The sequence below is a fragment of the Chlamydotis macqueenii genome, chromosome 9 (assembly GCF_036417535.1).
Source record: "Chlamydotis macqueenii isolate bChlMac1 chromosome 9, bChlMac1.mat, whole genome shotgun sequence".
In the NCBI taxonomy this organism is placed as follows: Eukaryota; Metazoa; Chordata; class Aves; order Otidiformes; family Otididae; genus Chlamydotis; species Chlamydotis macqueenii.
The window spans coordinates 22,497,868-22,518,527 of NC_141564.1; the positions used below are offsets into that span (position 1 = coordinate 22,497,868).

General features: G+C 48.1%; 2 protein-coding genes across 3 annotated transcripts; both read left to right on the top strand.

The window, feature by feature from the left end:
• Nucleotides 1–531: 531 nt before the first annotated feature.
• Nucleotides 532–20,039, top strand: EIF5A2 (eukaryotic translation initiation factor 5A2). 2 transcript variants are annotated; one of them, XR_015259319.1, is made up of 6 exons: nt 532–728; nt 2,205–2,309; nt 3,863–3,994; nt 4,651–4,741; nt 13,005–13,144; nt 18,196–20,039. XR_015259319.1 is itself a non-coding variant. In XM_086754250.1 (4 exons), exons 1-4 carry the CDS (start codon nt 564–566, stop codon nt 4,708–4,710), a joined length of 462 nt encoding a protein of 153 aa, XP_086610376.1. In that variant the 5' UTR covers nt 532–563; the 3' UTR covers nt 4,711–5,513. The 2 variants fall into 2 exon arrangements, 1 of the variants encoding a protein (XP_086610376.1); XM_086754250.1 differs by lacking the exons at nt 13,005–13,144; nt 18,196–20,039 and having other exon boundaries at nt 4,651–5,513.
• Nucleotides 8,790–10,765, top strand: RPL22L1 (ribosomal protein L22 like 1). Its single transcript, XM_086754892.1, has 4 exons — nt 8,790–9,071; nt 9,125–9,217; nt 9,625–9,746; nt 10,513–10,765. Exons 1-4 carry the CDS (start codon nt 8,790–8,792, stop codon nt 10,655–10,657), a joined length of 642 nt encoding a protein of 213 aa, XP_086611018.1. The 3' UTR covers nt 10,658–10,765.
• Nucleotides 20,040–20,660: the final 621 nt, after the last annotated feature.

Consider the following 20,660-nt stretch of genomic DNA (forward strand, 5'->3'; position numbering starts at 1 on the left):
GGGGCCGGGCGGGGCGCGGTGCGCGCGCTGCCCGCCGCCCGCCGCCCCTTCCCGCCGGCCGCCGCAGTGGTCGGGCGCGTGTGCGCGGCGCCGTACCCCGGCCCGCCCGGTCCTTCCCCCCCCCGACCGCCCTACGCGAGGTAAGAGGGGGCCGGCGGCGGCGCCGCTCCGGGGCTGTGGGCGGTTGGGACCGCGGCGCTGAGGGGGTAGCGGGGACGAGGCGAGCACGGGGGTGGGCGCCGCCGCTGCCGCTACCGGAGGAGTGAGGCGAGGCGGGAGGTGGGGGGGCTCGGCACGTGGCGCGGCGCGCGGCGGCTCCCCGCCCGGCGGGCACGTGTGTCGGAGCGAGGCGGGCCCGGCCCGGCCTTCCCGCCCTCCCCGCCGCCATCGCGCTGCTCTCGCCGCGGGGAGGCGATCGGGTGTCGTTCCCCCCCCCAAACCCCCCCCGTCCGCCGCAGCCCGGCCCTTCCCGCCGCCGAGGCTCCGAACCGACGCTCTCGTTTCCGTGCAGCACCCCACCCGGACCCCCCCCCCCCCCCCCCCCGCCCCATTCCCGCAGCACCATGGCCGACGAGCTCGACTTCACCACGGGCGATGCCGGCGCCTCCTTCACCTACCCCATGCAGTGCTCGGCCCTGCGGAAGAACGGCTTCGTGGTGCTCAAGGGCCGCCCCTGCAAGATCGTGGAGATGTCCACCTCCAAAACGGGCAAGCACGGCCACGCCAAGGTGAGCGGCCCCGGGCGGGCTCTGCCAGCCCCAGGCTGTCGGCACAGCCCCGCAGTCTGTGTCTGCGGGTGCTCCTGCGGCTCCCGGCCCTCCCAGCCGGCGGCGTTGCGGGAGGGAAGGGTGTAGCGTTTCATTTGGCAGGGCGTTCTGTACCCTGCCTTTTGCGGTGTCTGCTCGGTCTAGAGCTAGCTCAAGGGTTTCCAGTAATGTAAAGGAGGAAGGATTGAGGACAGGGGGTTGGGCTGTTTTGGGTTTTGGGTTTTTTTTCCTCCTAACTTGTTAAAAAGCTTGAGTGCTGATACTGATAAGACCTGTTTCTGTAGTGGGGGTAGGGTAAGTTCTGGAAGGCGGGGGGAGGGGGGGTGTGATTAAATCACTAGGGCGTGGTTGGCTTGTGCTGTCACTACCCACCAGAGCACTTTTGTGTCGGCCTGTGCTAGCGGACTTTCACTATTGCAGCGCTCGACTCGCGCACTCACTAGAAGTGCCTGTGTTCTGTTATGTAATCCAGAAGAGCTCAGCACACAATCGTTACCTCTGTGGGCCTGCTCTGGCCCTATTTTGCTGGCTTGCCTTGCTCCTGCTTTCCTTTATTTCAGCGCTGAGTACCTTCCCCCTCCTGCGTCCCAGCAGGGACATTCTTAGGCTGCTGGCTGAGGCTGCAGTCCTGCTGCCTAAGCAGTTGGCTTATGCAGCTGTCCAGAGCTTGGACCAGGCTAGACTGCCCCTTCGTTCATTCAACAACACTTTATGATGGGTATATTAGTGTTTAGAGACAGATCTGTTAGAAGCACAGACTAACGTAAGTTTCCACAACTTTATGATATGCGGAGGTGGGTAAAATATTTGCGATTTGTCAAAGCTTGAGTATGCCAAGCCCTTGCCAGTTTTTTTCCTTTCTCCCTCCCCTTGCTTTTTTATGGCTTGTTTTATTAGTCAGATCCATTTTTCTGAAATACTAAACAGTTGTGAGAGTGAAAGGACCTGAGAAGAGCAAGCTATGAACCGGTAATCCAAGCGCTAGCTGCAGTGGACAGCTGCTGCTAGCATAAGGGGAGGTGGGAGCTGCTTTAATCTCTGTGCCTGACCACCTCTTTTTTTCCTCTTAACCTTCACGTTGTCACTGACACTGTTGTGTTTCTCAGAACAGCTAGAACTTAAAAGTAAATATTTTCTTAATAGTTTCATACTCTGAGCTCTAGCTTGCTGCTGTAAAACTACAGAGAGCTATGGCCATGGAAGATAACAGTGGCTCATCTTTGTTCTCATGTAGTGCTTCTATAGTGTGGTAGGAGAGGGTGTGAGAGGCCTTCTCAGTGCTTGGGCTGCTTTCATACCGCAAGCAAAGAGTCTAGGCAGAATCTGGCGTGACCTGTGGTCTCTTAGAAAACCATCCGGAATCAGCAATACCGATGGCAGTGGCATCGTGCTTCCCTAGCACCAACAGTAACTGGTGTTATTTTTCTTCTCTTGTAGGTCCACTTGGTTGGTATTGATATCTTCACTGGCAAAAAATATGAAGATATTTGCCCATCAACTCATAACATGGATGTTCCAAATATCAAGAGGAGTGATTACCAGGTGAGTTCACAGTCACTGTGTCCTCTCACGCATTAAGAGGCTGTGTACTCCTCATACCACCCGTAAACTCTCTTCATCCCAAAACTTGCCTCTCAATTAATTAAGTACTGTTGTTCAGAATTAATGGAACTTGCCTGCCTAGACACGATATTGCTGAACTTGTGGCATTTACTGAGTTGTTAAAACTGTCCGAGCTCACTGATGGAAAGCTTGTTACTGTACAAACAGCCTCACGTTATAGGAGCAATTTTAAAAAATTATGGGTAACAGATGTAATTCAGAACCGCATATTTCCTGGATTATGTTGTAAGGTCACTTCCTTGTTTTTTTGTGATACTGGCATCCTTTAGAATCTGGGGAGAGGTTATCCCTTCTGCAAGTTATTATTAGTTTAAGGATAATCAAGATCTCACTTCAGGTAAATTTGAATCTAAGCATATATTGTCATTTATAATATCACCCTTACATAGGGTAGATGAGTCAACAAGACAGTCTTAAACTGCATCTGATGCCAGCTTTAACTTGCTACGGTGCTTTCTGCTCCTTGTGTGCAAGCTGGCTTCAGCTGATCTCAAGTAATTTTGGTGCTCCTGAGCTCTACTCTGAAATATATGCACGGAGGGAACTTGGCAGGCTTCTGTAACTTCTCCAGTGCCTCTGTGATATGGATAGTGAGCTCTGAAAAGCAGCACCGTTCAGGTTCTGAGTTGTAACGTGTCAGTTATCTTCCCATTGTCTTAGGAGTAGTTCTGATGAGGAACTGATACATGCACATCAGTTGGAAAGCTGCCATTGCTTGACAAAGCCAAAGTTCAGAGTGTTAGCAACTCTTCAGGACAGGGGATGCTGTTTGAATAAAGTGTGACCCTGCCTTCCGAGAGATTCTTAGTGTTATCCTGGTGACTTTTCTCTCGTGTTGTTGGGTCCTTACTGCTGCTGAAGTTCTTGCTGTTTATCAAACTTGTTAGGGCTGTCTTTTGGGTTTACTGTTAACGTGCTCTGTCGAAATAGCTGTTCCCGTTAGCTCAGGCTTTTGGTTAGGCTGAGAATGGCGTTAGAAAAGTGTCCAGAGCTTGCTGGATATTCCTTGATTTATTAGCCTTTAATGTAAATGATAGTATCTTGTTGTACAAATGAAGGTATAGAAGTGTACCGTTCAATCGTTGTATGCTTTGTACACTTTATAAAAGCAATGCTGTTCAGTCCACACTTCCAGTTACCATTTGTAGTTCACAGATGTAAGAATCTGAATGAGTGACCTGGAAGGAGCACACTTTCTAAATCACTAGGATGGGTTTTGCAGTGCCCCACATCGTAGGAAGTAGCCAGCAGGGTTCTGGCCATTCTTGATAGCAGACTGGCTTTTCCTACAGTTGCCCTAACTCTCAACTCTCTAAACTTGTTAAAAATGAACTTACATTTAGTTCTTAGCTGTTCCAAACACAGTACTGAAGAATTAATGTAAAAGGTAGAGTTCACTGTGCTTATCTCCAGCTCCTGCTTACTAGTGACTACTGATGTTAAACTTCCTAAAAGTGAACTTCTCTTCACAGCTGATAGGTATTCAGGATGGGTACCTCTCCCTGCTGACAGAAAGCGGTGAAGTTCGTGAGGATCTAAAGCTGCCGGAAGGGGATCTTGGCAAAGAAATAGAAGGAAAATTCAATGCCAATGAAGATGTGCAGGTAAGTACTGAGGGCAGGCAGGAAGAGTTATGGTTAATTCCACGTGATTATACAATGAAGAAGTCTTATTCTGATACTGACCATTTGTGTATCTCCGTGAAGAGAGGGTTAGAAGCGCAGGAATTGGTCCTTTGAGATGCAGAAGGACTGTTGTACTGAGCTCTCAGTATGGCACTGAAGCCCGGCTCAGTTGACAGTGAGGTGATACGGGTGTCCCTCAAATGTCTAGGTAAATCCTATCGGTGCTGTCTGCCTGGTGGGATTGGCGCCTTCAAGCTTTCTGAATTGGGACCAGGTGTAGAGCTCTGGGATGCAGCCTGAGTAGTCTAATTTGCTATGTTAGCAAACCTGTCTGCAAGTAGCTCTGCAGACTAGTCTGTACTGGGCCACCAGTTGCTAGTTTGGCTCTGTTGCAGGAGCTTGTTTGTCTTCCTCTGTTGTATGAACCTCAGGCTGCCAGCAGAAGAGCAGGCAGCACAAGAGCAAATCGGTGGGAAAGGCAGATATCGTGGAAAGTCTTCTAATGACTGAATTTTGCCCGCTTTAGCTTTTTCTGAAGAGGGATGGGAATAGATATTAAAATGTGAAAGTCTGTAACTTCTAGGAGCGCGTCCTCTGGCATGGGTTGGAACTCACCTATCTGTCTTTTCTTCCAGATATCCGTCATAAGTGCAATGAATGAAGAATGTGCTGTAGCCATAAAGCCTTGCAAATAGAAGGGATCGCCAGGCTCGGGCAGCTGCTCAGGTCTGGACAAACCACAGATCTATAAATTGGGTTCTTATTGTCACCAAAGCTCTGGCCTTCACAAGCAACCTCATTTCTTTTTGGAATTGTTCAAAAGCAGTGCTGGATTCTGGATTAGTGTTGCAGGCTAACTGGCAGTTTTCAAAATCACTGAGATTTTAATTCCTTATTTGTAAGTATTTTAACGTTCCTGTGGGTTTCAGCTATGGATCTAAGAAACCAATCAGGTGTTACTAGTGGATATATTTTTATTTGCTTGAGCAAACCAGTGTTTGTCTGTATGAACAGACAAAATACAGTATTCAGGGGCTTTTAGACAAGCTGGTAGGTATCTAGGATTATAAAGTGACCTAGAGCACAAATAGTATTTTTCTTGACATGTTTAGGTAGAACTGACAATAAAAGTAGCATTTTTTTTTTAAAAAAAAAAAAAAAGCTTAAGTATTTTGTGGATTGGGACTCTTGCAGAACTGTAGGTGCCAATCACAACTTTTAGACCAAGAAACTCAAGTGATCAAAAATGCCAGCTGGCTTGACCAAGCCCCAGTGGCCATGTGCAACTTAACTGTATTACCTCTGTATTCTTTGCCAACTTGTTGGCTTATCGTAACGATAAAATGGTGTCAAAGCCTACCTGTGGTTTAGGCAGGCAGTTGGAATATTGGGTAGATAGGTCAGGGGGACACAAAGGTGAGAATGGATGTTAAAGCTATAGACTTTCACTCGAGGCCTTTGTCAGACTTGAAAAATAAAATAGAAAAATGCAGTTCAATTGCTTTCCTTTATTGTATTTAACTTAAACTATAAAAGGGTGACAAACTCCATGGGAATCTGTTGCAGTGCTTCCAGCTTTAGGTTTTAATCTTCAGGTTCAGACCATATTTTTGTAGCACAGAAACCACGTTTTTCAAAAAGTGGGACAAACAGTAGCATTGAGCCTAAACTAAATGCATGTGATTCTTTTTTTTTTTTTTTAGAAAATAATTTTTCAAAATAATAGATTTGACAGACAATACTGAATATAAAAGTAAGTAAATTGCTACATAGCTATGAAAGCTAGCTCCCCTCCAAAGGAGCTGAGTCACTGAAACACGCATGCATGCCTCTAACTAGTTAGTAGCTTAACAGGACAACACAAGGCTTCACAGAACTAGTCATGGAAGGATAACTAGCCTACTTCTGTTTAAGGCGTTCAACTTGAATTCTAAGACTTAGTGACTCTTCATGAGTGGGAAACTTCCTTAATCCGTGGCTGAAGCTTCTCTTTCGAGTTGATAAAATTGTTTCATGAACTTGCCTTAAGCTTCAGCGGCTGTTGGCTAGCGGAGGACAACTTGTGAACACGTGGCACGCTGCCCTGCGAGAGGACGCACAGTTCACACCCTGTCGGCAGCGAGAGTCAGGCTTCACGCTGCTGTAAACTGCTTAAAATATTTTCAGCTTTCTGGTATTTACTCTGTAACCTCCAAAGGGCTCATGGCAACTGTCCTGAACTGCCCTTGTATATCCTGTGGCAGGGCTTAGCAAATCTTGCAGGTCTAACGTAGACAGCAACACCATGCATTTTCCGTAGGCTTCTCGTGACAGGGAGCGCAGTACAGGGAAGGTGAAGACAGCAATAAATACACTCCGGTAATAAAGCACAGCTACCTGGGACGCCTGGCAGAAGCAGGATACTGCCACACGCTCTTGCCTAGCACAAGACACGTTGCAGGTGAGCTCTATACATAGCACCTGGACTGGCATGGCAAAACTGCTTTAACAAAAAAAAAGTGTAGATGCGAGAGACGGAAAGGCATTCAGAATAGTTTGGAAGCGCATGCTGAATAGTTCAAGCTAAGATAGTCTGCACTACGCTCCTTTCTGCCTCTCCAAGGAACTGGTACCTGAAAGACAGGCTTTGTTGGCTTTGGAGGTGACTGAAACCACTGGTGGTGGTCTTGGCAGCGGGCTGAGCTGTGTGCTGGCACACGGGAAGTCATAGGTTGCGACGTCAAACCAGTGCAGGTTCTAATGCTGCCCCTGCATTACGAGTACTTCTGATACGCTTCAACACCGCAAGACCTGGGTTGGTCCTTGTTCTGGTCGTGCTTTAGTCTACTTTCAGGTGCCTGTCTGTCCTCTTAAAACCTTGTTGGAAGACAGGTATTTGATGCCACTGGCCCCCAATCCAAGCATTTACTTAGACCGTAAGCTCTCTGGGACGAAGGCTGGTTTTTGTCCTGTTCCTGCAAGCGGGGGGCCCTGGTCTGACAGGAGTTTTCAGGTTCTACAGCCATCTAAAGATCCAGGTTTTATGACCTCCAGCTTGCTGGAAGAGCCCTCCTTGGGACTTACGGATGTCCTTCTATTGCAACCTTCAGTTCTGCAAGATTTAAAAGATTAAGTACTTCATTTATAGGTTTGTTATATACTCAGTTGTCTTTTGTGAAGCACTCCGAACACCACGGAAGTGCAGAGCACTGGCTCGTCGTGCATGAAGTTTCCCATAGGTAAAACATAAGCATGAGTCTCCAGCGTAATCTCCAGGTTTCAGTAAGGTTAAAAGTTGCTTCTAAATTAGAACATGTACTTGAGGCATTTTTTTTTTTTTTCCCAAAGTGAGATGTTTCAGTTTACTGTCAGAATCGTTTGCAACAAACTCTGTTTGTGATCGGTAGTCCGTATAGGTGTGTATTTTTAAGATCCTTAGGGAAATTCTTCTTTCATAGCTTTACTTTGAAACAAATCCTACCGGTGTACTTGTCTGTAGCACTGTCTTAATGCTTAAATTGTCTCAAAACCGAAAACTACGACCTTCTAATAGCTGATGCAATTGCTTAGAGTAAAGGCTCTGAAAACTGGGAGGTGAAGAAAAGTATTTCCACTCCAAATAATGCATTTTTTTAACGGCTCCTATTCACTGAGTTTCTCTTACTACTTTACAGACTTGGAAGGACTGCAGCGTTTCCTGCCTCAAATGTTGGCAAATAATACTTTAAGATTTCAATAGATCCTTCTAATTTTTTGCTTGTAACGGTGGTTTTTCAACTAGGCTCTGGCTAGTTGAGCCATGTTCTCAGGGCTGTTTTTTTTTTAAGAAGTTAGCTGAATTTCATTATTTTGACGTAACTGCTTTCAAGCCTCTTGCAGGTTTTTCTAATCCACAGTGTACCCAGAAAGGGTGCACAGTCTGTAGTTTCACAGTAATTTTACATAATCCGTAAAGAAGTCAAATTTGTTGATAGTTCAGACTTATGGTTACTGCAGGTCAGTCTCGCAGAATTCAAAATTCAATAATTCCCACTTTTTTTTTTGGTTGAGTAATTTAGAATGTAGTTTGTTACAGTAGAACTTCAGGAAATTAAAAAAAAAAAATTTAAAAAGACCTTGTTAAGGATATTTTGAGTATCTCGCTTATACGCTGAGAAGGTTAATGAAGGCGTAGATCCCGGGGGCGTTGCGGCGGAGCGTTGAGCCGAGAGCGCCGGGAGCCTCCAGCCTCTGCAGCCTGGCCCTCCCGCATTGGGCGTCTGAGAGGAACCTGGTTTGGGAACTTAAACCAAAACGTCTGCTACGTAAGCGCTGTGTCGCAGAAACCCCCTCTTCTCGGTTGTCCTGTGCTGTATAACGTGAGCGTAACTCTTGTTCGGGGCGGCTTTCGGAAGGCAGGGGAAGGAGGAGCGAGGGCCGTGGCAGCGAGACCCCAGGGCGCTGCCGGCCTCTGTCTGCTTGGGAAGCTGTATTGTTTTCAACGCCGTGCAAGCGAAGGGGAGAAAGATGTAAATGTGTGTTTTGCTCCAGAAATAATAAAGATGTCAGTGCTGGTTAAGAAATAAAAATCAGGAAATCGATAAAAAGTGACTCGTTCGTGCTGACCGCGCGCGCGGCCTGCTTGTGCCTCGCTGAACACCCGGGCCCCGCCAGCGGGCCTCGCTTCCCAGCATGCCCCTGGCTGCCCAGGCGCGCCGCGCAACCCTGCGCGCTTGCGTGATGACGTCACGGTAGGGTATAAAAGCGTGTCGTGCGGGCTGAGTGTCCTTTCCGGCGAGCGCGGCGGGCGAGCAGCATGGGGCCGGTGAGGCCGCGGGCGACCTCGGCCCTGCGGAGGGGCGGTTGTGTGGGGCGGGCGGGGCGTCCCGGCCGCGGCGAGACGGGGGTTGGGGTGGCTGTGGAGCGGCTGCGGCTGGTGCGGAGCCGGCGGCCTTCCCGCCGCCGCTGGGGAGCGGGCCTCTCCCCGAGAGGGCCTGGCGTGGGTGGCGGCGGGGCCGGGGCGAGCTGGCTGCCGGGCGGTGGCGGCCTGGGAGCACCCTCTGCCGCGTCCCCCTTCGCACCGAGAAATGGTTTCCGGGTGTGCGTTGTTACCGTTAACGTTGGGGTTTTTTTTTTTTTTTGGTGTTTTAGCAAAAGGACAGGAAATCTAAGAAGTCAACCTGGAAGTTTTGCCTTGACTTGACCCACCCTGTGGAAGATGGAATCTTTGATTCTGGGAATTTTGTAAGTTGTAGTTTTGCTCGTACTTCTTGTGCATAGCATAATAACAGCCTTACTACAGTATGGCAGCTGAATTACAGCCGAAAAGTTACATTTTAAACTAGTTAAATCAACAGCTGCTCTTTACATTACCAGCACTTTTGGAAAGTTTCTTGAGTTCAGCTGTTTTTTATAGACAAGATGGTTCATACCTATCCATGAATATCCGTGTAATTTTAAATTACATCCTGTTTTAGCACGGGGATGACGGTTTTAATTACAGACTGTAAAGTCTTACTGCATTGTAAATACTTGCTATCAGGACATAAGTAACCGGCGATTATTAACATTGCTATATGGCTAGGGTCCCTTCCCTAGTTCATACCTAGGGCGCCATTCCCTAGTGTTCTATTTCTTTAACGTTGAAACAGGAACAATTCCTAAAGGAGAAGGTTAAGGTCAATGGAAAAACCGGGAACTTGGGCAACACCGTTCACATTGAACGTCTGAAGAACAAGATCACAGTGACATCCGAGAAGCAGTTTTCTAAAAGGTTGGCCTAGGTTTCCTTTTGTCCTACTTGCGGTAGCGGAGTTTGAACAGTCATGTGTTGAACGTGACGCGCTTTTGACACGGACAGAGACCGTGTCGGCTCTGACCTTCATAGCTTTTAGAAACAATAGTGAAAGATGTAATTCAAAGAAATTTATAGTATTGGGTGTTTTTAAAACAGGACACGATTGCAAGTTAATGCTCCCTCTAGTGTAGGCATAGTAACACAGAGGTGCTTTAGGTAGGTTGGTAGAAGTGCATCAAGGAAAGAGATGCTTTTAAAAGTCACCCTGAATTCCTGTCACAGGTGGCTGGTTTTTTTTACTTAATTGGTTGTATTAAAACGTATGTGCGTGCAGTACGTGTTGTCACAAAAGAAACCCCTTCAGTCAAGTGGAGCCTTGGACTGTTGAGTGCGTTAGGGCGGGCAGCAGGTGGGTGCAGTGGTTAGACGTGCAGTTCCTCCCCTGCATCCCTCCTTTGTTTTGCTGATACAGGTGCACCGATATCTCTGGTGTTAGCCCGGGGTTCAGAACCACTTCTCAGTGCTTTTGACTTACTGGCATTGTACTGTGAAAGCGTCAATAATAAATTCTTACGTGCGTGGAATTAAAACGTACTTTTATTGTCTGTTATATATGACGATTTTTTATTTTGCATATAATTAGTGTCTTGTTGCCGCGCTGGGGCCGTGTCTCGGGTGGAGCGCAGGCAGCAGTTAGCGTTGTTAAATGAGAAGGTTCTGATGCATAATTACTGTTTTTAAGGTACCTAAAATACCTCACCAAGAAGTACCTCAAGAAGAACAATCTGCGTGACTGGCTTCGCGTCGTTGCATCTGACAAGGAGACGTATGAACTGCGCTACTTCCAGATCAGTCAGGATGAGGAAGGATCAGAGTCTGAGGAATAATTGAAGCTTAACTTCATACTCGACGCAGCGTACAAAAGACTAGAACATCTATTTATAAGAACACTTAACTTATTGATGAATAAAGATTTTGTACCCTGTTTGACAGAGCGTGGTTAGTTTTCTAGCCTTTTTCTTGAGTTCTAATTAAAAACCATCATGGGGAATCATTTGACTTGCAGTTTTGTTCCATTGCTAGAAATCTGAGCTGTTCAACATGGCATCCGTTAAAGTCCAAGTAGAAAAGAACCGAGCCCTTTGCCCAGTGGATATGTAGGACAGTTGTGTCGGTGTTTAATTACAGTTTTACAAATAGTGATAGAGCTTCTTGTGACTAAAAGTACCGGCTCCTTCTGCAGAGCTACTGATACAATATTTACTAAAAGTTTACTTGTAATTATTTCAGTTAAAAAACAGGCCTACATATTTTAAATGAGCTTTTATTTCTGTGTGATTCATCTGAACCATTAATTGTTGAGTGTTGCTGTGTATAACCACAGGTCAGACTTGAGTAGCAGGGATCTGGTAGCCAGGTTTGTGTTGGACTGACGAGTAAGGATGTGGGAATCCCGTTGCCAGCACATAGCTGAAGCAACTTAAAGGAGGCCGGTGTACTTTAACGTGAAAAAGTGGTTATTTGTGAGCCTGCAGTCGCAGTCACTACTGCAAGCGTGTGTGTTTCACTACCGTGTTCTGTCAAGCTGGCTGTACATCTGTGGTTAATTAGAATATTTAATAGCATAAAATGGATGCATGTGGGCTCCGATACTGAACTCTGTGCTTGAACAAATCTGCTCGTTCAGGCTGAACTGTGCCTACTAAGTTGTTTAATTTCCTGGGGTTTTTTTTAATTATTATTGCAGCATTTTTTTTTTGCTGGCAATAGTCTGAGACAGACTATTAAGAGAGTTGCCAAACCCAAGCAGTGCGTGACGCCCGCTGCACTACCTAAATCCAAACGCAAGGTACAGAAGGGGAGATGGATGTTAGCAGCAGCCTTGGGGTCTCGTTTGTCGTTTTTCACTTTCCTTGAGCCGCTGTGCCTGCAGCGTGGCCCAGGGAGATGCGAGGACCAGCAGTGGAGCAGCAGCTACTCGTGTAATCTCTGCCGTGTTGATTGGTTTTGCTTTGCTGTTTTCAGAGCTGGCGAAAGGAAGGGAGCAGTGTGTGCTGCAGGGTAAGGATTATTTCCTAGCTGGTGTATGTTGAGCTTTATGTGCTTCTGTGGAAATAAAGCACCTGAAGTCCTGCCCCCGCGCCTAGGGCACCGGATAATGCCAGAGCGCTGCCTTGGAATTTACTATTTGAGGAAAATCGGGTGGTTTTGAAGCGACAATTAAAGGTGGCTGGGTTCTTCCTTTTCTGGAAATCCAGAAGGCTGCTAATGCTTCCTTAAAGTCGTTACAGAACTGGTAGTTAATACTGCACTGAACAAGCAACGTTGTTTTTCACAGTAAAGCTGCAAATATTTGAAAACTTCTGGCCTGTTTTCTTTGCTGCGCTAAGTTAAGCAAAGGGCACGACTGACAGTTGTATTTCAAAATACATCCCCACCTGCTTGTTCGGAGTTGCGCTTTTATGTAACAACGCATCCTTTACACTAGACTGACACAACAAAACTGTTCTGATTAAACGGAATGGGCGCAAACGCAACCGGAGCTAATAGGATCCCGCTGCCTTGTTATCGCTCCTCCTAAAGCCGGCTGGCGGCTGCGTGTGTGGTTGTGGAGCCTCGCAGATACAGATTGTCATTAGTCACACGAGGAAAACAAGGGCTGGGATTTCAGGCAAAGCAAGTTATCGCGTGGCTGGGTTTGGAGGAAAACTGCCAAAGTGCTCGTGTGAGTTGTGTTGCTCACTGAGCTTCGCTGCAGCGCGGATGGAGTCTAGGAATTCCTTTCCCCGATGCTTGAAAACATGGTAAGCTATGAAAAAAAAATAAAATTCCAAGTTTCTGATAACAAGAAGTACAGCTCTAGAGTGCTTAATATATTTAGGAAAAATGTCCTTCCTGTTTAGATAGCAGCCAGACATTTTTGTTTTATCCCTGCATTGCTGCCCAAGCTCTGCGGGCTGTACCCACAGCCTCTCCTGCAGCTCTGCTCTCCGGAGCGCGCGGCTGTTACAGCTCTCGTGCGGTTCTGAGCTTTGTCGGGTCGGGGGGGTCAGTCACGGTGCATATATGTGGTCCCCCCACCTTCCCAGGAGACCTGGCATGGCAACTGTTTTATTTTCCAACTAGAATCTGCTGTTAAATAACCAGTTTTGTTCATCTTTGTTTTGAAAGTTAAAAAGATCCCGAACAGCTTGAAAACAGACAGGATTGACTCTCGGAATTTTCCATATTTAGTGCTGGACAAGAGCCCAGAAAAGCCCTGCTCGAAGGAGGGATGGGCTCTCCTCAGAGCTGCAGAGATGCGTGCTCCTGCGTCAGCCGGGCGATGAAGCTGCTGGGAAAAATAATGCACTCACGGCGTGAAATCTGCACAGGTGAGCAGGGCTGCGGCTGAGTTCAGCCCCTGTGGCTCCTCGGTGACGTCCTTGGGTCGCAGAGGATGCTCAGGGTGCTTTAGGGTTTCCAGAAGGGATAAGCATGAAATCCAGCAAGAGTGAGTGCTTCAGGAGCACCGCTGTGCCCTGCGCCAGGGCCAGTGCCTGCGAGGTCGGGGCTCAGAAGGGCAATGGCATCAGAACTCTTATGAGACGTTTATTTATTTATTTATAAATCATTTATAATTATTTATATATATGTGTGTATATATATGTATTCTCCCCCTTGTAATTTTTTTTTAATAAATGTTTCTCCCCTTCCTTTCTCAAAAAGTGGGTTTGCTGCACTCTTCCAAATAAATTCAGTTTATGAGAGACGTCCCACGCTAGGAAAATTTAATGGCAAATAAAAAAATGAAACAGATTTATAAGGAGCTATGCGGCTGTTGCCGGAGCAGCAGTAGCAGCACCACGTAGGCTATTTATGTGTGAGCGTACAGAGATATTATATTTCTGCACCATCAGTCTCTGTCGCCGCTACTGCAGGAAAACTCACCGACTTCCATTAAAAAAAAATAAAAAAAACCTACAAAACTCACAGGATTTCACCAATTGTAACAACCATTAGTGAAAGTAAGTTCTAAATGGCCTTGCGTATCCGTATGCTTCCTATCCTCTTGCCCTTCTGGCTTACAGCTCTGTCAGAAAACAGCTTTATCGTGTACCCAAAATTAGTAAGATCAGAAATGAAGAGGTAAATGATAGCAGGAAATATTTCAACAATGTGCCAGGATCCTAACGTATGCACTAGACCTAGCATGTGGCAAGTACTAAAGGAGGCACAGACTCAACACATTCCCGTAACACCAGCGCAAAGTCATTAGAAACAGAGAGGCCAGCATGGAAAAATAAATACTCAATAATAGCTTCAACATACCCAACAGCAGGAAATGAGCTTCAGAGGTGGGAGTGGTCTGATTACACCAAATACAGGCAAAAATAGGGAGAAATTGTTGTTTCTTTCTAAAGAAGACAGAAACAGAACAAAGACTTCTTATCAGGCAGATCAGAAGGGAGTGAATGCCTCCTCACCCTGCCCATGTCGTGATGCCCCATCCTCCTCACCCCGTCCCAGTTCCCCGACCAGCCCCATTGCCCCTGCCCATCAGCCCTCACAGGAGCACACAAATATCAGTTTGAAAAGTGCCCAGTCCACGTGGAAACGAGTGGTTTTCCTGCTGATGCCCCGGGATGCTGCCCTGCGTCGGCGGCAGCAGGAAGGGGGGGGCAGCGAGGTGAGCAGCCATTGCCTGTGGAGACCTTTTCCACCTTCCTGCTGTCATAATTAACTCTATCTCTTGGGGCAATAAAATATGGTTAATTTTATATGGATATGTTTGATGTTGAAGGCAGAGTCACTGTCCCATGGACTTTGATAGCTGTGGCAGGCGAAGTGTCCTGGCAGGGACTCATGTAAGCATCATCCTACTTCAGCATCTAAATCACACAACGGTTTGGGTTGGAAGGGACCTTCAAAGGCCACCCAGTCCAACCTCCCTGCAAGGAGCAGGGACATCTCCAACCAGATCAGGTTGCTCAGAGCCCCCTACAACCTGGCCTTGGATGTTTCCAGGGAGGGGGCATCCACCGCCTCTCTGGGCAACCTGTTCCACCAGGCACCTCCTGCTGCCAGCCTCCAGCTCGCTGCCCAGCTGTCCTGTGGACACAGGAATATCTAAATTCTGACGACACAGATGTTTTTGGCAGGATGCTGGCAGAAAGCCACTTTTAGGCTCGCCTTGGCATTGCGGCTGCTTTCTGAGCCCTGACCGGTGCTAAAGCTGCTGCTGGTGAGCAATGCTGTTGCGGAGCACAAACCGTAGGTGGGAGGAGCGGCCCGGGGATAACCAGGCCAAGTGGCTAAAACATACCCTAAACTTCAAGCAGGACCCTATAAAGCCCCCACGGAGGGGTTGGGCGGGGGTGATTCCAAGGGGAATGTTTCCATGACGCCTCTGAGGCCGGAAACTGCCGTTGGCAGCTTTTTGCACCTGAATATCTTTGCTCTGGGGGACTTAAAAAAAAAAAAAAAAAAAAAAAAAAAAAAAAAACCACCTCACAAAGACCAAAAGAGCCACCGGCTGGGAAAGATTTTTCCATTGCTGTCCATCCCTGCTGGATTTAACAGAGCAATTAAGAGAGAAATGCTTTAATATTCTATTAACAGATCTTTTTAAATTACGTAGTTTAACTCGGCAAGACAGTTCAAACACCCCCTCCACGTAACAGCAAATATTAGGCATGATTTAAGTCTCAGTTTTGTGATAATGTTCTTGCCTCAGGTTAGAGTCTTGGTAGGGATTTTAAATGGGACGCTGGGCATTTTTTTTCAGCAGCCCATTGCTCACGCAGTGGCACCGATGTTCCCCGCACGCTGCCGGGATGCGCTGAGCCCAGCCTCCGGGTGCCAAAGCCGACAACGGCACCTGTGTCGTCTTAATCGCTGGCACACGGGGCAGGGAGAAGAAACACAGCACTGAATAATAAATACAGCAAGGTGCATGAGCAGTGGAACTGGAGGAAAATAACTAAAACGCTTCTGTTGGATGCAGGAGGGCAAGACCCTTCTGGGTGCCCACAGCTGCTCCGCGTTCCTCGGCCAGCATAGAAAAGGAAAAAGGAGATGTTCAGCCATCCCTAGTCCCAGCTCGATAACGTTTTTCTAGCAAAACTAGATTCATACCCTCCTCCTTCCAGCTCATTTAGAAAATATTTACACTGTTAGACGATAACAGCCCTGTGATAGGGGTAGTTTTCGCTGACACAGTGGGCTGGGAGCTGTGAAACCTCCACACTTCTCCCCAGCAGCCGTTCCTGTCTCCTGCCCCAGCCTGGGATGCCGAGAGCCCCACAGCGGGGTAAAGACCCTCCCCACGGCACCCAGCTGCCATGGGGCACGGCGTGGGGCCAGCAGAAATAACTTGCGGAGCACGGGGGTGGTCAGCAAGGGGCAGATCAACCAGGGCCGTCAGTGTGATGCCCAGAGCAGGAGAGTCTTGCCATCGCTCCCGGCTGCACAGCACCCACCACCTGCACCAGGGACCCACGTTTTCCCCTACACGCAGGTTTGGGGCAGATGGGTGTGTGCTGGAAGCCAGAATCAAGTCGTCTTTTCTCTGGATTGCCTTAGGAACGCAGGACCAGGGGTGCTGCTGTAGGACATCACGGGGACCATTAACCCTTCAGAGGTGATGGGTGTGCTGCCACTGCTTCCACACCACGGTGGTGTATGGGTGTTTCTGTACTGGGGCTGAAAAATACTAGTGAAAACCAAACGCAGGAGCAAGCTTTGCTATTAAATGTAAATTGTCCCAGCGTTTGCTTTCAGGCCTGCCAGACCCTGCTGACCCAACCGACAGGTTACAGCTCCCTGCCAAGAGGTCAGCGTTGCAGCAGCAAAGTGGTTGAGGAACCTAGAAGGGCACCAAAATCTGTGAAATTGGCTTAAAAATAATAAGGTTGAATAATTAATTATTTTTCACTCTTCTGCAGTTTACAGAGTAGTATTTCCCAACTCTTTTTGGCATGGAGTTAGAAATTTATTCGCTTTTCAAACAAAAGATTCAGGAAATTGCGTGATGACAAGGGCTGAAGTTTTAAGATAAATAGTGGAAAAAGCTGCAGCGGGTCTGACCGAAGGTCCTGGACTCCGGTGCCCTCCCTTCAGCGGGGTCGGGAATAGGAGGCAGCATCATTTGTACCCACCAGATGATCGCAGCAGCTCATGGGCAGGGACTTTCCAAGACAGAGTTCTATCTGTGTGTCCTATAACCTTCGCTAGATTCCTTTCCTGCCATAAATTTGTCCAATTATTTCTCCAAGCACCAGTTATCGCCAGGCTTGCAGTTACACAAGAGCGGTATGTCTGCGGAGCCAGCAGAAGATGGAGCCAAATAAAGCGGGCGCGCTCCGCAGCCGAGATCAGCGCTGCTCTCCCGGGGAAGGAGGGATGCTCAGCGAGGAGGGTTGTCTGCCACGCACCGCCGGCTCCCACTGCATCCCTCTCCTTCTTCTCCATGGGCAAAAAGCACTTCCATTGATTAAAGGGGAATTAAAATGCATGCTGCTTTCCCGGCACAAAATGAGTCGGTTTGCCCACCTCCCACCCGCTCCAGCCTGCTTGGCTCTTTGGAGGAAAAAAGCCCTTAATTAGTTAATATTTGCGCAGGATCAAGCCAAGCCCGAATGTGTGAAGGGCACAGGGCTGGGGACAGGGTGCGAACGTGACCGTGACACCCAGAGGTTAGCGGGGAGAGGAAATCTGCTTTTTCTCACCGACTTCTGACCTTCAGACCCACTCTGGAAAGCTCGGGAGGGCTCTGCTCCTCCCTCATCAAACGTACTAAAGCAGCAGAAAGTGCCTGATGTTTTTGCAGGTGCAGAATTATCCGATGGGAGAGCAAACTGCAGAGTTTGCGATATAAAGCTGCACCTTTTCTGCTCACCTTTAGCAGGGGCCTGTTTCTAGCACCAGCCCAGTGATTAAAAAAAAAATAAAATCAATAAAGCCCATGAAATCAGAAACCGGGCAAAAAACACCCCAGGTTTTGTTCCAGCACATTTAGGGGGGCTTCTCTGAAACCGTTGCTGTGTCCTGGGGAAAGAGAGAAGACAGGAGGAGAGTACTGATGGAGGGAGGGATGAACATGGGGTTCACCACCTCCATCCCATCTCAGCCGTCTCTGTGGTTAAAGCCGCCGGTCTGAGCACAATCTGTTCCACAAGCGACTGGAAAATACATTACAGCTGTGATGAAAATGGATTTTTCTTTTCTTCTCCACCTCCTGTGAAATACGAATTGGGAATTCATTAACTATGAGCTGCTGCAAAATAACATTGCTCTTAAAATATTCAGTAGTCTGCTGGCTGCGAAGGACCTTGGTTAACTACAGAAAAGAGCAGAGGGGTTGTTCATTTTATAAAATGTCCTGAAAAGGATCGTTAGAAGTTACTTACAGTTCCTCTCAGAGATATTTTATTTCCATTCGCAGTCTTGAAGTGGAGACGTGGAGAGCGAGTCTGCAGCAGGGCCGAGTCATGAAGGTTTTGGAGGTACAGGGACCACCAAGATCCACCAATGGTGGGCGTGGGCAGCAGGGGTGGGATAGATGAATAGCATCAGGGACTCTAAAGCCTTCTTGCTCGTGGAAGAGTTTGGTCTCCATGGCCTCAGCAATACTTGATATTCCTGCCAAGAAAGCACTCATCATGCTCAAGTCTGCTTTTCAAGCAAATGGTGAAGACTCCTGCTACTGCAAGATCTGCTCAGAGACCAGTGTAAGTCACTAAACATAGGTGGCTATACATCTATCTGCTCTTCCCAAAGCTGGGGCAGGCTACGGCTCCATGGCCAGGTCCCAGCTATGTTTTGGTTCCAAACAACCCAAAACTCCCAGGAGAGCCGGCTCCATGGCTTTGGCTCAGGTCTCTCACAGTCACCGTGCTGAAGAGCTGCTGGGGTTGTTATCCAGAGAGCGCGGTGGACCTGGCGGGCACGCTTCCAACATCATCACACCATTGTAATTAAGCAGCTGTACGATGAAGCGGACCATGCAGGAGTAACTGAACACCACCAGAGCCGGAGCAGCCTTTGAAGATAGCACTTATCACCTCCGTCCACCACCAACACAATTAAACCCTTTTTTTTTAAACAAAACGGCTGGTGCCAACACAAACAATATCCCCCACGCTTCTCCGTTAATCGTTGAACAAACCCACTACAAAGCCGATCTCCATCCCCCGTGCCGAGCAGGGACGGGGACACGCCGGGGCACGCAGTCTCTCTGCGGCGGCCTGACCGCACCCAGGAATGGCCACGCTGTGCTCTGCGAGTGGAGGGGTGCACTAGCCGTCCGGACAGACGGACGCTGAAATCTGCCAGTCCACCAAGCAGGACAGGATATTCCCCTGTCCCGGCCCATCCCAGCTTCCCGCCACGCTTCTCCTAAGTGGTTTTGAGCCTATTTGCCAGTGGTGTTCCAAATTTGGCGTGCCGGTGGTGCTCCCAGAGTGATACACTTGCCTGGATTTCATTAAAGCAGTGACAAAATCAAGAAGGAAAACAGAGAGAGGCGAAAGCACCTCCTGCCCAGCTTGGCTTGATGGCACCAGGGACCCACAGACACCCGTGGGGACCCACAGACACCTGTGGGGACCTGGGGAGGGAGAGGCGGTGGGGCAGGACAGGTGACCCAGGCAAACCACGAGCTGTCAGCTCAGCGGCTCATGGAATAACTTCTTTTCAAGGGCTTCGAACAAGAACCGTGATGATTTCACAAGTACCTAAAAGAGGAGCTGTAATCTCCCTTCTCCTGGCTGCAGGTGAATTGATTTTCCTCAGGGTCTGGAGGCCAAACAGCTCCAAACGTCCAACACCTCTCGACGAGCAAGCAGCTGAGACTTAGGAAGAATAGAAGTGTGAAGTCTTCTTCGAAGCCAGAAAGATCTTCAAAGCTGTAAAGACGAGATTTCTTTGAGCAAGAGAGCCACTCCCACCTCTGCTGTCACTTACCTGACCTTTTTGTTTGACAAAAGCTTTGCTGTCTGGAGAGCAGATAAAATTCACATGACAAGAGATGCCTGGTGAAAAATCCTTGCTTAAGGGTTTTTAGTAGAAAAAATGTGCTTCCCCTCAAGAAAATGTGAAGCCAGCCAATTAAAAAAAGTTTTAAATGAATTCAAAAGCAATTTGCATTTTGGTTTTTAAGCTTTTTAGGCTCTTTCCAAAAGCAAAGTAAGATGTAATTCATATTATTATGGATATTTATTTCTGATGGCGTGGTATCTTCATGCCAGCCTTTTGAAAATGGTGAATAAATCCCCGTGATGCAAAATGCTTGATTTCCCATCCCCTCTGTGCACCCACCCCCCGACTGCCAGGCACCAGGGACCACCACCACCACCAGTGCTGAGCTTCACTTCCCCTTCGAGCATCCTCCCTCCCGGCATATTTGGAATGAAAACCCTCTCCCTCATATATATTCATAGCCACCAACCGCGGCAGATGCTGCATCTCCCAATGTTCTCAGTGGAGGGAAGGTCTCAGCAGCAGCTTCGACTCTCCAGATGCCAGCGCAGAGGTGCCTCCTCCCGCTCGCCGGCCCCGGCGAAGAGGAATGATTGATTTTACAGTATCACAGCCAGCTCTGCGGCCACAGATGCCAGCTCTGGGGAAGGCTTTGCTGCTGACTCCTTGTGAGCTTTGAAAGATCCGTAGTAATTATTTTTCCTTAAGAAAATAGATGAATTAATCCTTCTGCTAGCACTGTGGAAGCCAGGCCTGGATGTCAGCAATGCAGACGGCTCCTCTTTGCGACTGCTCTGCAGAAAATCAAATGGGTCAACCCCCTGTCTGTGCTTACACGTCTGTAACCCCACATTTAGAAAGCAGTTTATTTATTTAAGCTTCTCTGTTTGACTTCACAAGCACTCACATTTGGCAGCGAGATCCCAGCCA

Excerpts from the sequence above, each read along its gene's own strand:
- EIF5A2 (XM_086754250.1), top strand. The coding sequence starts at position 564 with ATGGCCGACGAGCTCGACTTCACCACGGGCGATGCCGGCGCCTCCTTC. Across the intron at positions 729-2,204 it reads GCAAGCACGGCCACGCCAAG|GTCCACTTGGTTGGTATTGA; the intron begins GTGAGCGGCCCC and ends CTTCTCTTGTAG. Across the intron at positions 3,995-4,650 it reads ATGCCAATGAAGATGTGCAG|ATATCCGTCATAAGTGCAAT; the intron begins GTAAGTACTGAG and ends CTTTTCTTCCAG.
- RPL22L1 (XM_086754892.1), top strand. The coding sequence starts at position 8,790 with ATGGGGCCGGTGAGGCCGCGGGCGACCTCGGCCCTGCGGAGGGGCGGT. Across the intron at positions 9,218-9,624 it reads TCTTTGATTCTGGGAATTTT|GAACAATTCCTAAAGGAGAA; the intron begins GTAAGTTGTAGT and ends ACGTTGAAACAG. Across the intron at positions 9,747-10,512 it reads GAGAAGCAGTTTTCTAAAAG|GTACCTAAAATACCTCACCA; the intron begins GTTGGCCTAGGT and ends ACTGTTTTTAAG.